General features: G+C 44.1%; 1 protein-coding gene across 4 annotated transcripts in view; it reads left to right on the top strand.

Moving 5' to 3' along the window:
• trim9 (tripartite motif containing 9) overlaps positions 1-15,852 on the top strand; it is a 56,407-nt gene that overhangs the window by 20,634 nt on the left and 19,921 nt on the right. For 2 of the 4 annotated variants that reach the window (XM_037977877.1, XM_037977878.1), the window contains exons 3-4: positions 692-814; positions 12,708-12,893. In XM_037977877.1, coding sequence (XP_037833805.1) covers positions 692-814; positions 12,708-12,893 — 309 coding nt within the window. The remainder of the gene's footprint in view (positions 1-691; positions 815-12,707; positions 12,894-15,852) is intronic. The other 2 variants (XM_017415250.2, XM_017415257.2) reach the window with 1 other exon arrangement.

Here is a 15,852-nt window from a genome sequence, read left to right on the forward strand (position 1 = left end):
TAGGCTCAAATTTGCTGTGGTAGTAGCTGAGCATCAACCCTCTGAGAGATATATGTTGTGCAGTGTTTTTATTTGAAACATTGCCATGAACTGTTGGTGTCAACCCTGTTTGTCTGTTAGCAAAATATCTCATGAACTACTTGACAGACTTTTGTGAAACTCTCAGAAAGTAATCATTGCATGTACATCTGCAACTCATTAATATTCCGAGTTAACTCAATTCAATACGGCTGCCACAGCTAATCAACCTTAGAAAACACAAAAATGACTATAGGTCAGTCAGTCTTACAAATATTTAGCTAAAATTTGTTTTGGTAGTAGCTGAGAGTCATCCTCAACACATACTTTGAGCACCAACACATTTTGCGATATCTCGCAATACTGCATAAGATCAGACATATTGTAGTTTTCAAGGTTTGACCAAAAAGGCTACAACTCTTCTCGGAATTAGATGATCTTAGTTTAAGACTCTGGCATGAAAGGCAGCGGGCGATATGCTCGTCTTCTTTTTTTTTTTAATCTTTCCATTATTCTATCCTGTTAACAACGTGACACTGGAAGTGGTTTCTCACTGTTTAAATCTTCACCTAATATTGTCTGCATATTTCCTGTTTTTGGGTGCTTTACGCTGTTGTCTGGCCCGTGACTTCACAGCCTCTGTGTGCGTGTGTGTGTGCGTTCATCATCTCAGGAAAACGGCGTGGAGTTCGAGGCCTGCTTGGTGGCGCAGTGCGACGCCCTCATCGACGCCTTGAACCGACGCAAGGCCCAGCTGCTGGCCCAGGTCACCAAGGAGCACGAACACAAGCTGAAGGTGAGCGAACGCAACCGAAACCCTTTCTGGTAACCACCTGAGGGGTTTACTGCGAAGCAAGTTCAACAAAGCAGGGCTTTCTTCCTTTAGCCTGGCTTGAAGAAACCTAAAACGCTGCTAAAAATATCACAGGTACTACAGGTGGTTCTAATGTTACACTGTAAACTCCGACTTTCTGCATGTTCACGTGAAACGGGGCATTCCGCTTGTCATCTGATATTTCCTCCGCTCAAAATGCAGAAATCCAACAAATAAAGTTAGAGCAAAGAAATCTCAGACTTCATTCATAAAAGTAGTTGGTTGCATTCATGGAAAGTGAAGAATATAGGCTAGAGCTCCTAAAAGGAAAGCACAATTTCTCATATGTTGCAGAAAACGGTTATAATAAGTCGCTAAAATGCATCAGAAGAGGATCTGAAACTTTTAACTCCACAATGAAGAGCTTTATTTAACCCTTCGTTGATCAAATCAAACAAAGTATTTACAACATATATTATATATACCAACAAATTAAACCTAATATTATCTGTTTAATGAATGTTTTAGAAAATCAAGCTAAATATGAAAAAAGCAAACAACCCATTTATACAGCATTCGTTCGATTGATGTTTCTGATGATGTCATGTTGCACAATCCTTCATTATTCAGCTTATTGTAGTCTAACTGCAGCTTCTTCATAGCTCACAGCTGGGAATATAACTTCAGAGTGTTTTCAAGCCTATTTTTCAGATTTTATGCTGCAACTCGTGAGTTATTAAAAAAAACATCTGGTCAAACAGGATGATCTTTATTTCAGATTTTAAATGGCGAGGCCGATATTCTGTATTTATTACCCTGAATGATTGAATAACTAGAAGCACTCAGAGAGTGCAAACCTCCGCCAAGGCCACAGCGTGATTAGAAAATATTGCAATCCGGATCATAATCTGGATCAGCACCAAAATTAATTCCACTGTTTTTTGTGACGACCCCAACAGTTCCTGATCATTTCATCCAAATCGTTAGTTTTTACCTGATCTTTGCTAACAGACAGACAAACAAACCAACAAAACCGAAAACAGAACTTCTTTGGTGGAGGAAACAGAAGGGTCTCATGTAACATCGACCTTTGACCTCGTGAACCTTGAAACCATCTTTGACCCATGAGGGGTCCAGCTGTGCAGTTTGACATTCCTTCATTATGCTGCTGCAGAGTTAGAGCACTAGGTCAACTGTGATGTTGACCTTTGACCTCATTGCCTTGAAATCCATGGTGATCACCCTTGGCCTAATAGGTGTCCAACTGTGCAGTCTAATTTTCCTCCGTTACATGATTGCACAAAATCATCTTTGACCGGATCAACACCAAAATCTAATCGCTCGTTCCTTGCGCCACGTTTAATTTTTCCTGAAACTTCCAGGAGAATCCGTTCATAACGTTTAAAATAATCTTAGACACAGACAGACAGACGCCACCGAAAACATAACCTCCTTGGTGGAGGTAAAGATAAATTCCTGAATAAACACCATTTGTGAATAAAATTCCGATAATAACTAATGAACCCCTAAATGCAGGATGCTGATTGAATAATGGTGGCAATTTTTTTTTTTTTAATGTGATTTAAAAATCCAACATTTATTTATATATCTCCCTGTGATGAGATATAAACGTTACAGTCAGATTTTTCTGTCTGGGACATCGTCGAGAACAGAATAAGCAAACTAGTCGCCCTTCTTACCGACAGTTAACTGAAACATAGCTCATATCAGGTCGAGACCTAAGCCCCTGTTACCACGGTGATCTAGCCGTAACCATAAGAGATACTCGTTTGTGATTCTGAGATCTGACTTCCAGCTCAACGTTTTGCTGATCTCGGCAAACGTATAACTTAAAAAAGGTAAGTTAGCCGGGCGGGGGTTTGTTGTTGTTGGTTCTGGAGTTGGACTGTAATTGTATTTGCAACATAAGTGGGACAAAAAAGCGTCTGTAGTTGTGAGTGATGCATGAGGCGTCTCCGCAAATTGGGTTTCAAATTGCAGCGAGAAGAGCAGAAACTGGGGCCACCCCCAGTAGGAGGACAATCTGATTGTGCTGACTGTAACCAAAGCCTTTTGTTGCCCGGAGGAAGGCAGATCTGTCAGTGTTGGCTGCAATATACAATATTTATCTGGAGCTTAACTGGGCACGAAGGATAACGCTTACAAATGAGTCCTGTGCAAATGTTCCTTTGTGTGTTTGTGCGCCGCAAAGTAGCCTAGATTGGACAAAGATTCATGAGAATTGTCTGCTGTCGAAGGAGATACTGTTTCTATCAAATAAAAACATTTGATGAACCACTGGATGGGTTTTAATGGAACTCTCAGGAAGGACATCTGCAACTCATTAACATTTGGAATCAAGATGGCCGCCACGGCAAACCGACCATAGCTCTGGCTATAACTCAGTCAATTTCACATACATTGAGCTAAAGTGGTGCGACTCGTACGCTGAGCACGTTGCCAGATCTCACAATGTCACGTGAGGTCGCGCAGAACGTCATTTCCAAGGTTTTGACCAAAACGGCTACAGCTTTCTTAACGTGATGTGAGCTCCGTTTAAAACTGGCCTAAAAAAAAGGGGGCGGGCGAACGCTCGGCCTTGTATTTTATTTTCTGCCTAGAGCATGTTCAACACGTTGAACAGGAGATCTAAGTGGGAGGAGAGCATCCAATTTCATGCATGGATGCTGTGCAGAGTCCAGGTTTCACACGTGTGGGCGGGCTGAGGAACACGGCCTGCGCTGCATGTGATTCGTACTCGCACGTTTCCTCTTTCTCTCCTCATCACATGTGAAACAATTGTATTCGCTCCAAGCCACGCTTGCGTTCCTTGTTTTTGCTTGGACAGCATGAAGGGCTTTAAAACGGCGCGGTGCAAAAACGAGGCATTAACTTGTAACCAGATTCCCTTTGGGACGGGCGGCCACACCAGATCATGTTTTGTTGTCATTATGGCCCGGAGCCAAAGGTGCAGGTGGAGCCATGATGGTTTTTCCCTGTGTCTGTCTGTCTGGACCGCTTCATGAATCACTGAATGGGTTTTAAGGACATTTGCAGAAAGTAACTATTGGGTGGACACGTACAACTGCCTAACCTTTGGAGTCAACACGATTCAAGATGGCTGCTGCAGTCAACTGGATTTAGAAACCATGATTAGTAGGACAGACATTGTTTCTGGATCACTAATTTTCCAATTTGCGTTACATTTTCTGCAAAATAAAACAGGTAGATTTTGCTCAATATTTACTTTGTGGCCTTTTTTTTTTGCATGCACAAAGTTTTTTGTTACCTCGTTTCTTCCTCAAACAACTCAAGCTTGTGTTTACGAAAACAGATAAAATGAATCACCAAAATCTATTTTGAATTCTGTTCCAATATCTCGTGAACAACCGGTTGGATTTTAATGAACGTTTTAGGAAAGGATCATTGAATGAACATCAACAAGGATCCGTCCAATTCAAGATGGTTACCCACAGCCACCTGAAAATAAAAACACAAAAGTGGCTACAACTCAGTCAGTTTTACAGATATTAAGCTGAAAGCTGAGAGTCATTAACACATGCTCCGACCAATAATGGATCTCACAATAGCACATGAGACTGCACATAAACGTAAATTTTAAGGTTTGATATAAACGACTACAACCTGTCATTTCTCAACATAACCAATCTAAAACTCTGGCATGAAAGGTGGCGGGCAATATGCATTCTTTCAAGGAATGCTGGGCCTTTAGTTATTTCCAGCTGAGTTCTGTAAGGACAGTATAGCTCTTTTAGATTGGACAACAGACAGGATAAAGTCTTAAACACCTTAGACGTTTCTTAGTGTGTATCTTCAGGAGGAGCCTGTCCACATGGGCAGTGGACTGGCTTTCTGCTTCATTAATGTGCAGCCAAGGTCATCCTGCAGCTGTAATTAAATGAGACGTTCCACCCAGTGGACTCTAAATGATAACACACTCCTCTGGTGTGAGAGCAGCTGTGGTGTATGGTTTGGAGACAGTGGGTCTGATAAAAAGACAGGAGACAGAACAGGAAGTGGGAGAGCTGAAGATGTCCAGGTTCTCCTTGGGAGGGACGAGGATGGACAGGATTAAGAATGAGGTCATCAGAGGTACAGCACAGGTTGAAGGACTGGGAGATAAAGTTAGAGAGGCCAGACTGAGATGGTTTGGACATGAGCAGAGGAGGGACAGGGGGTATATTGGTAGAAGGATGTTAGAGACAAAGAGGAGATATATGGATGCAGTTAGAGAGGACATTGAGGGAGTTGGAGTGAGGACAGAGGACACAGAGGACAGAGTTAGTTGGAGGAGGATGACTCGCTGTGGAGACCCCTGAAAATGGAACAGATGAATAAACGGATGATGTCGTACTGATACAATCATATACAGCTTAACTTTAACAAACAGAAAAAGAACAAAATGCATCAAACCTGTTTAAAAATGAAGGACTAGCATTCCTAATCCTTAATTTTAACTAAGCGTAATGACAGAGTTGTAACCGTTTTGGTCAAACCTTTAAACTATTGTTACGCACAATCCAATGAGATGTTCCGAGATGTCACACAATCTAAAAGCACTCAGACCATGCGATAAAAACGACTCTCAGCTACTATCACACCTAATTTTAGCCCAGTATTTATTAAACTGGCTGAGTTAAAGGCACTTTTATATTTGCTAATGTTGGATTAGCTGCAACAAACTGGGCTGACTCCAAAAGGTTTTCAGTTGTAGATGTGCATCTAATGATTACTTTCTGAGAGTTTCTGTTAAATTCGTCCAGTGGTTCACAACAGACCAGACACACACAGACACAAGCAAAAACACTTTCACCTGCCTCCACCTTTTTGTGGGCGGGCGATAAACACGAGAAGCCAGGAGTACGTACGTCAGACCGGTCTAAAAAAGAGGCTGAGGCTGCAGATGACACAGCCTCCCACTGCTCTCCTGTAGCGGCAGCCTCTTCCAGTGGAACCTGGCCGTTGCCATGGTGACTGGGGCTTGATGGGCTTGTTGTTGTGAAGTAGAGGGGGCGAGAGGTAGACCTTCGCCGCATGAGTCGGGTTCATTTCCCCCCCCCCATCTCCGTCACACGAGGAGGCCTGACCCGTGTGTTTGTTGAAGGAGAGCAGGCTTGTTTGACGAAGGTTTCTTTACATGGAGGCCACACAAAACCTGCCTCACTGAGGCTCGCTCTGACACACACACACACAGGCTGCTGCTGCGCTGCCTGGATGTGACTGGAAATAAAAATGCCAAATACAATCATTCCAGTCTCAGAAAAAAATATACATATATATATCAAACTCTACATAATGTTTGACTGGTTAAAGTCTCTTATTTCTTTTAGAGAAACCATTACACGTAGTTTTACTAATTAAACTAAAGGCCTTGAAGAAACGCATATCGCCGGCTGTATGCCAGTTTGAAACTAAGACGATCTTATGTTGAGGAATGAGAGCTGTAGCCATGTTGGTGGAACCCTGAAAAAAAGGTCAGATCTCACACAATCTGTGAGCCCTCGCTGCGTTTGGTGGGAATGACTGTGAGCCACTACCACACCATATTTTAGTGTAGGAATGGGTATCATCATTGACAGCATCTTATCCTTCCACTCCCAAATGAATAATACCACAGCATCTCCCGTCTGCGTCCGTCCCCTACACCTAACACCACTGCTGTTCCAGTCCACACTCTGGTCACATCATGTCTCAATTATTGTAACTGACTTTTTTTCAGTTTATCTAACAAACTTCAGATATTTCAAAACTCTGCCGCCCGTATCATCACTAGAACTCGCTCTATCAACCATAAGACACCAGTCCTACAGCAACTTCACTGGCTCCCCATCAAATATCGCATCATCTACAAGATCCTGCTTTTTTTTTAAGACCATTACCAACCTTGCTCCACTCTATATTTCCTCGCTTCTCCGTGCTGTTCTCCAGCCTCCTAGAATTCCGCCGCTGAAGGTTGCTGCATGTTGGAGTAGCTCTGTTACATTCATCCTTTTTTTTCTAAATGTAAATCGCTTTTTTTGGATGATTACTTCCTCTGGTATTGGATGCTGTGCAGCTGGAAGGATTTTTTTACATAAACCTTTTACTTTAAGGACATCTTGTTATGATGCATAACCAAAACAACCACGAGCAGCTGATTAACATCTTTTTACTCATTCGTGTTAAACGTGAAGAACCCCTGAAGTCCAGACACCAAAAGTTAATCCGCTGTCGAATGAAACTTTGGGAAAGTTCATTCATTAAAATCCATTCAGGGATTCATGAGAAACTGACAGTAAAATGGGACAGGCAACCAAATACTTTTGTTTTGTGAATAAAATCAGTCGGTTTGTGTGTTGCTGCAAAGTTAGTCATCAAATGTGTCATCTGCTGAACACTCATCTACGCAGACTTCATGTATTTCCCATCAAGACGTCTCGTCTTCTTTCCTGGTTTTGATGTATTTTTGTGGCGGTGCTACAGCGCCACATACAGGCCAGGCGTAGCTACGACACCCTTTGGGTCATTTTGTGTTTGCGTGTGGATGAAAACTTTTCTGTAAACTGTGCCGTCTCTACAAAGAAAAACTCTGCGTTTCCATGTGGACAGGGCCTAAAACTCTGGCGTGAAAGCAGGCGGGCGATATGCCTGCCTTCAAGGAATGCGAGGTCTTTAATTTATCTTTGCGTTTGCAGGCGGCTCTTCCCTCCATCTGTTAACAGAGTAGAAATCAGTAGCTGCGCTGCTTGTCTCTTCCTCTGACGGGACAGTTTAACACCTGTCACCCATTAACAACCAGCTCTAATGTGACCAGTTTCAATGTTCCTGATAAATCCCCCATTTTCCTCTGTTTTGCTTCTCTTCCATGAATCATCTACATGCACTGCTGACAGGTCAAAGAGTAACAAATGTTGTGAACAAGTGTTGTCCCGGCTGTAAACTCTGTCTGGTGAAAGAGGACAAGTCGGGACAGCAGCCATGGTGTCTATGCGAGGCCAAAAAAAAATGCTGCAGTGGCCCAATAATTACAGCAGGAAGACAGGAGGAGGAAAGAGGGGCAGAGAGCTTGACTCTCAAACACAGCACAAAGCATCAGATCCACAAACTGCTGCTAGTCTGACTGGATACAGATATGGAGCAACAAAAACTGACTACGACCTGCTTTAGCATCGTAGCCACAGCTAAATGACCAAAAATGGCTGCAACTCACTGATTTTCACAGATATTGTTCTAAAATTTGGTGTGGTGGTAGCTGAGCATTGTCCCCAACACATAATTTGAGTACAGCCCATTAAATGGCAGCTTTGCTTCAGACTTTGGCATTACCTATTTGAGTCAATCCTGTTCGTCTGTTAGCACAATATCTCATGAACCACTAGATGGATTTCAATGAAACTCCCAGAAAGTAATCACTGGATGTACATCTACAACTCATTCACTTTTGGAATCAACCCCATTCAAGATGGCTGCCACAGCTAATCAAACTGAGCACTCACAAATGTGACTACAACTGTGTGATTTGTAGAAGTATCGAGCTAACGTTTGGTATGGGAGTAGCTCATTCATTCACAACGCAGTCAGAGTTGTGAAAGAAGATATTGCGATATCACATGACGTTGAGCATAAGGGTATTTTTCAAGGTTTGACCAAACTGGCTCTAACTCCATCATTTCTCAACACGAGATGATTTTATTGGGACGCTCGGGCATGAAAGGTCACGCGTTCGATGCCGGTCCTTCACTTCTAACCAGCGATCCCGTCCCACTTCCGCTCCACACTCTGCCCTCCATCCTCCCTCTGCGTTCGTTCCTGTTTCCTCCCCTCCAGTCTCTCTCCTCTCTTTGAAATCCGTCACTTATGTTCTCACAACTCTCGTCAGGATGGTTCTTTCCCTCTCGCCATGCGTCGCCGCGCCTCGTGCCGCTCCAGCCCCTGCACCCTCGCTCAAACCCCGGATGAGTGAATGAATCGTTCCCAGCGATCATCCTGCCGACAGCATCGCTGCCGGCAGTTTTTCTTCTTTTTTTTTTATCTTATCTTATTGAGGAGCTGATTTAAAGCAGATTCCGGGGGGGGGGAGACGACTGATGAATGCTGAAAGCAGCTGTTCTGTCAGCAGCAGTGATTCTCAAATCAGGGAGGAAGAGAACCAAATAAAGTTCCCCGTGATCAGTTTGCTGTTTTTATACCTGTATTATAGCAGTCGGGAGGATCAACAGCGTTTAGTATGCAGCGACAGTAGTGAGAAACTCTTCCTGGAGCGCTGCCAGGCCACTGCAGGGACAGTTTGGACCTCACTAACAGTGATATAAACCTCCTCCGGGGCCGAACACCATCCTCTCGCTGATTGATTTCCCTCCTGAAAGGCAGAGTGAATGGAGCAGGATTAGTGCCATTGCATTAAACATTAATTCACTTAAGTAAATATGACTCAGAGCAGCCCTCATTTCACGTGACCCCCAAGGTGAAGCCGCTTTTGTGTGCGGCTCCTTTTATTTTTTATTATTAACAGACCGGATCTTAGCAACCTGGGATTACATCTGGGATTACAGATGTGTTTCTGTGACTCGTTGTCCTGGTGAGAAAAACTGGAGCCTGTACCTTCGGTTAAAAAAACGAGCGACTTTTACATATGAACCGAAGCTTAGCTTCTCAGGCGTTAGTGGGTCTTTAAAAGACAAATAAAAAGAATGTAAAAATCTCAGGACTCAGTTGTTGCAGGGCCAATCCATGAGCGGTGAAGCCGCCTTATTGTGTAAATGCTGAGTTAGCGTCCACCATTATTGTTTTCCTGTTTGGTTTTTTTGTTGTTTTTTTTGCAGTTGAACTACTTCCGCAAGCTTTCTGGTATTTTACCCAATCGTGTATCAAAATGTTCAAAATGTTAAGCCACTGTTTTCCTGACTTTAGCTTCTGTTCTGCTTGTTTTAACTCCAACAGTCAAGTTATTTCAACAAATTTCAGCAAAATCATTCAGGACTCATTCTCCCGTTGTGCCTCGTATAATTACGGTTTGTACCATATTTATTTTTATTCCGATGTACCAGCGCCTCTGCTGTGAGTCACCCTGTCCTTGTGTAACCCACAAGGACAGGGTGATGATGTCGATGACGTCGTCGACTCGCAACCGTAACGGCTTCCACCAAACACTTAAAGCCGGGCCCGAGACGCCTTCTGGAACATCTCGGTGTGATTTCCAAAAAAGACCGGGAGCACCAGCCTGTGTTGTTTTAAGGCAGGGGGCTGCAATCTGAAGTAGTTCCTCGTGATTCTGTCTGAAAACAACAGAAATGTGAGCAATTTGGGTTTATGAACCTACAAAAGGAAACAATACTTTTAGCAGTTCACCTGTCCAAACATTTTTGCAACATGTGTCTGAAATGTCGGCGGCAGGATGACATTAATAATCAGGGACGGCTGGTATAAATGAGCCCTCCCTGACGTTTACAAAAAAAAGATTTGAAAACTAAGAAGATTACTGTCAAACAGTGTTTAAAACCGATTGCGCCACATTTTGCTGAAGTCTGGAACAGCATCGGAGCTGTCCAGGATTATCTGTCTTTTTACTGTGGTTTTTAACCTGTTATGATTTGATTGTGTCAAGAAATTTGGTGTAATGTGTTAACAAACTGTATATTAATATGTAGACATGTATTACACGTTTTGGCTTTGTTTGTTTTGGCTTCTTGTTGTTATTGTCATTGTCGGGGGGAAAAAAAGGGGCATGAAGTTGTTTTTAAAGCTTGTTCCTTGTATCTCAGATGAGGCTCTTCCACTGTTCCAAACGTAATCAGTAGAATTTTATAATGTACTTGTTACCCCACCCACCCAGTATCACCACCAGCTGCCACTGCTCATAATACATGCCTGTATGAGGTCAGTTTTTAATAAAAAATTAGTCGACTTATCTGTAAATGGCCTGCACTTGTATGGCGCTTTATTGGGTCAGAGGTCTCCAAAGCAGTGTATAAATCCACCGTAATTTCAGCACCAAAGTCATCTAAATGTGGCTCGAGTTTTCACTAAAATGTGGTTAAAATTCAGCAATCATGTTTGAATGTTTGTCGACCTGTTCTCCCTTTCGTTGATGTAACTTTCTGACGTGCAGTTGTTGTCCCGTTCTGGTATCTTGGGCCGATGCCACCCTCCGGTTCTGTTAAAGCTCCTACCTGCCGACACCCATTTCTCTCAAAGAACCATAATTACCAGTGTACAAAATAGCCATCAATTTTCTTTATCCACTTTTTCCTTTCCGGGTCATGGTGCAGCTGGTGTCTATCTCCGTCTGTCACTGTGTGTGAGGCGGGGGGACACCGTGGACAGGTCTCCAGTCCATCACAGGGACACATAGAGACAAAGAGACAAACAACCATTCACACCTAGGGACATTTTAGAGTTACCCATGAACCTAGCATGCATGTGGGCGTAAACCCACGTGAGCACAGGGAGAACATGTAAACTCCACCCAGAGAGGCAGGGAGGCGAACCTGCGACTTTATGTCTATGAGGCGACACCTCTTACCACTGCTACACCATGCTGCCCTCAGTGCAAAATATATTCCTAAATTTCTGATCAAATGTAAAACTCCTGTTCTGTTCTATCATTCAGTCTGAACTGTTAGCTACTGTTTTTGGTTTTAGCTATTGTTCCTGCTAATTTTAGCTTTAAGCTAGTGGTTTTGCTAATGTTGGCTTTTATTTACTGGTTTCACCAGCTTGGTTCACTTCAACAGTGTTTTCATTTCAGTTTCGTCAACAAGTTTTCAGCGCCACCACATTCATGCTGCATTTTCTGTGAATCTCTAGTTATTAACATTGTCATTAATGCTTATTTTGAACATTTTTACCTTCCACATTAAGGGCCGCCCTCTGCAGAGTCTGCTCAGAAAGAAATTTTGGCACCTGAGCAAATTGTGTGGTTGACCCCTGCACTGGTGAATATTTATCCCGCTCCCTTCTGACTGCCTAGGCAGCAGCCAGATAACTAGAATCCAGTCGATCTTTATTATTTATCCGTGCCACAGAAGCTGCACGCGGCTGCAGTCATCGGCGGCTCTTCTTCATGCGTACTGTCGTTGGTCTCCACGCGGCTGCACGGAGGATTTCCCTCTCCGACGGCAGCAGTGAAGTTTCTGTTTCCTAGCAACCCCCAGTCCAGCATTTCCATTTATTTCACACTGTTGCAAAGAGACTGTGGACATCAGTAGAAAAAGAAGGGAATCTCCTTCCTCACACCATCAAAAGCGCCACAAAATCTGTCAAATATTGTGCAGTACAGACAATTTTTTTTTTTTTTCTGAAACAAAAAATTGAATCGTGACGTGCAGAAAACTGTCAAACTTCCAAACACCTTGATTCCGGTTGTTATGAAGCGGGAAGCGCCCTCGCTCGGAGACATGTCTTCGGCTGGTTTCCTCTCGTCCCGCTCCCCGATGTAACCCGTGACGACTATTCTCGCGGCTCGCGTGTGAAAAGAAAATGTCACTCTCCTTCCGTCAGCAACAGGATCTGCTGCCGATGTCCCTCCAGCCTGCTCGACCTCCCTCAGTCTGTGTTTCAAAGGGTTTATTTATTTTTTAAATCACCGGAGTAATCCTGCCATTAATCTCATTATTATTCCTCCTGGTTGCTTTATTCAACTTCTCAGGAACAGCTTTGATAAATCTCTGTTTGCCAGCCTCCATGCTTCTCAATATCATTTCCATTTATGTTGTTACAGGTATGCATCCATCCCTCAGCACCTTTTCACATCTCCACCCATTTGCCTTTTTCAGTACCAGTCTAAACAATTTATTAAACCATCATTTTATTCCCGTTTATCTTTTTAAATCAACTTGTTTTATTTTTTTTTTCCCCCATCACCGTGTTTCTGCAGGTGGTCCGGGACCAGATCTCCCACTGCACGGTGAAGCTCCGCCAGACCACAGGCCTCATGGAGTACTGTCTGGAAGTCATCAAGGAGAATGACCCGAGTGGTTTCCTGCAGGTACAAAAAGGCGCTGCGAGCAGGACGTCACGAAATGCTGCAGAGAGCTCACCTTCATCGTGTTGCAGGTCCCAGGTGAAGGGACAGGCAGGCAGATACAAATAACCTGTTTTAACAGGAAACACGAGTGAGTCACAGGAGACGGTGTTGTCTTGCTGGTAGCTCTCCTCTGAATGGAGGGGCTTTTTCTACACAGAAATATTGCACCGTCAAGCCCGTAATGTCCCACTTCTGCCATCTAGCGGCGAACTTTGCTACTGTGTGCCATTGCTCCAAAAATGTGAAAACAGAGTCAAATCCTAAACTAAAATAACAATTAAACCAAATAAATGTGACCACACTTAGTGGGGGGTCACACACTCCCCAACAAAGAAAATGACTCCCGGCATTAAAGAAAGCGTCAACCTTTCACTCTTGAACTTAAACCATCACAAATATTATATCTTGAACTTCAGTTTTATTTTTTTTCAGTTTTCATGGATGTATCAGTATGTGTCAATATGTAAAGGAAGGGGCAGTGAATGGAATCATGACAGGATAAGGTAGTGATGTGTACGGTGCGTGACAGGATGTGTAATGTATCGCTGGGACAGAGGGTATACCCCATGGTGGAAATGCTGGTGTCCCACAAAGTCCAATAGTGTTCACTGACCCCTGAGGCTGGTAAGATGGCTGGCCAAGGGACACATACGTCAATGTCTTTGGGGGCCTCCTCTCTCGCGCTGATCGCCTGGCTGATTGGGACTGGGGTGAGATCGGTCGGTCATCATTGGCGTCACATATGGCTGGGCCCTCTTCCTCTCCAGTGTCCTCTTCATAGTCATCGCTTACAATTTGTGCGTCGTCATTGTCACCTGTCCATTCCAGCTCACTGGACTGATCTTCCTTCCTCATCACAGGCTCCTCTCCTGTGAGCATAGGCTGCAGCCTGGCTCCTTCTGGTGGTGTAGTTTCCTGAATCGATTTGTCTGGGGATGGAGGAATCACTGTTTGTTCCTGAGGCACATAGGGGATCATGGTGCGAGATTTGTATGCTTCAGCTGGTCTGGACACTCTTAACCAATATTGTGTTCTGGAAACACCATCTTCAGAGTCAGACGAATCACTGTGTTGGCATGGTGCTCTCTGTCCATACTTTTCTGCTTGACTCTTTCTCTTGTGCCTTTCTCTGGTTGATGTTTTGTTCTGTAGCTGTTCATGCATGCTCACAGGCAAGTCATTTACAAGGTGGAGGAGATTTCTGTGAAGGGTACGTATCTTACCGCAACCTGTTTTAGGACATACTTTGTAAATGGGGCTTTCGTTCACTCGTTCTTTGACAACATGCACTGTTTGTTCCCAATAGGACCTCAGCTTTCCTGGCCCTCCTCTTTCACCCATATTACGAACCAAGACCCTGTCACTGGGCTGCAGAACGACTCCCTTCACATGACGGTCATACTGTCTCTTGCCTCGTGCACTGGACTGCTGGCTGTTCTGAGATGCTATTCTGTAAGCCTCTCTCATCCTCATAGCCCATTTGTTTGCAAATTCTCGGGATGTTTCTGGCTTCTTTTCTGTGGTTAGACCAAAAAGCAGATCTACTGGTAGGCGAGGGTGGCGCCCAAACATGAGGTAATGAGGTGAAAAACCTGTAGCCTCGTGCCTAGTGCAGTTGTATGCATGCACAATCTGTGGTAAGTGTTCCTTCCAGTTACTCTTTTCTTCCTCTTGCAGTGTTCTCAACATCTGAAGCAGCGTCCTGTTGAATCTCTCAGCTGGGTTGCCCTGCGGATGGTACGGGGTCGTTCTGGAGTGGTTCACCCCTGCCAGCTTCTGCAGAGTTGTAAACAGGGCATTTTCAAATTCCCGTCCCTGGTCATGGTGCAGTTTGTCCGGGAACCCAAACCGCGGGATAAAGTCATCAAATATTTTTTCTGCAGCTGTTCGTCCTGATTTATTTCGTGTTGCATACACCTGAGCAAACCTACTGAAGTGGTCTATACATACAAGTATGTATTCGTACCCCCCTCTGCTCTGCTCCAGGTGCATGAAATCTATAGACACAAGTTCAAGTGGTGCACTAGTCACAATGCTTCCCATTGGCGCTCTGTCATGAGTCACAGGTTTCTTCTGCTTTATACAAGGACACTGTCTGGTGACATAGGCCTCAATGTCTTTTTTCATGTAGGGCCAATAGAAACGTTCTCTTGCTAACCCAATGACTCTCTCTGCTCCTAAATGGCCCATGTCATTGTGCAGGTGTTTAAGCACAAGAGGTCGATACTCAGCAGGTAAGACCAGCTGTTTCCGCCCTCCAGCTCTCCTGTACAGCAAATCAGACTCTATGTGCAACTTTCCCCATTCATGCATCAGTCTTCTCACAGAGCCACTGACTCTCTTCCTGTCTTCTCCTGTGAGCACTGCTTTTGATTGTTTCAGCTTTATGATCTCTTTTATGGTCTCATCTCGCCTCTGGGCTCTCACCAGTTCATTTTGGCTAATGGTAGGTAATGCTGTTTTACCCGTTGAATCTGGATCTTGAGCCAGGTTGACAGAAGCAACATAGGCAACATCATGTCTTTTGGCAGCCTCACTTCCTTCCCACACAGAATGGATCGCATCCCTGTTGAGTTCTTCAGTACACTTCTCCATGTAGCCGTGGATGTCAAGTGGGAGACGGGAAAGGGTGTCAGCATCTGCATTGACTTTTCCTGGTCTGTATTTTATACTGAACCTGAAGTCAGCAAGCTCTCCCACCCACCTGTGGCCGGCTGCATTCAGTTTTGCTGTGCCCATCGCATAAGTAAGTGGATTATTGTCTGTGTACACAGTAAAGTGTGGTGCATAGAACAAATAGTCCCTGAATTTTTCACACACTGCCCATTTTAACGCCAGGAACTCCAACTTCCCAGAGTGGAGGTTGTAGTTCTTTTCAGCGGGAGTCAATGTCCTTGAGCCATATGAAATGACTTTTAGCTTTCCACTCTGTCGCTGGTATAAGACTGCACCAAGTCCCTGTTGGCTGGTGTCTGTGTGAAGGACAAAGGGCAGC

The sequence above is a fragment of the Kryptolebias marmoratus genome, linkage group LG10 (assembly GCF_001649575.2).
Source record: "Kryptolebias marmoratus isolate JLee-2015 linkage group LG10, ASM164957v2, whole genome shotgun sequence".
Lineage (NCBI taxonomy): Eukaryota > Metazoa > Chordata > Actinopteri > Cyprinodontiformes > Rivulidae > Kryptolebias > Kryptolebias marmoratus.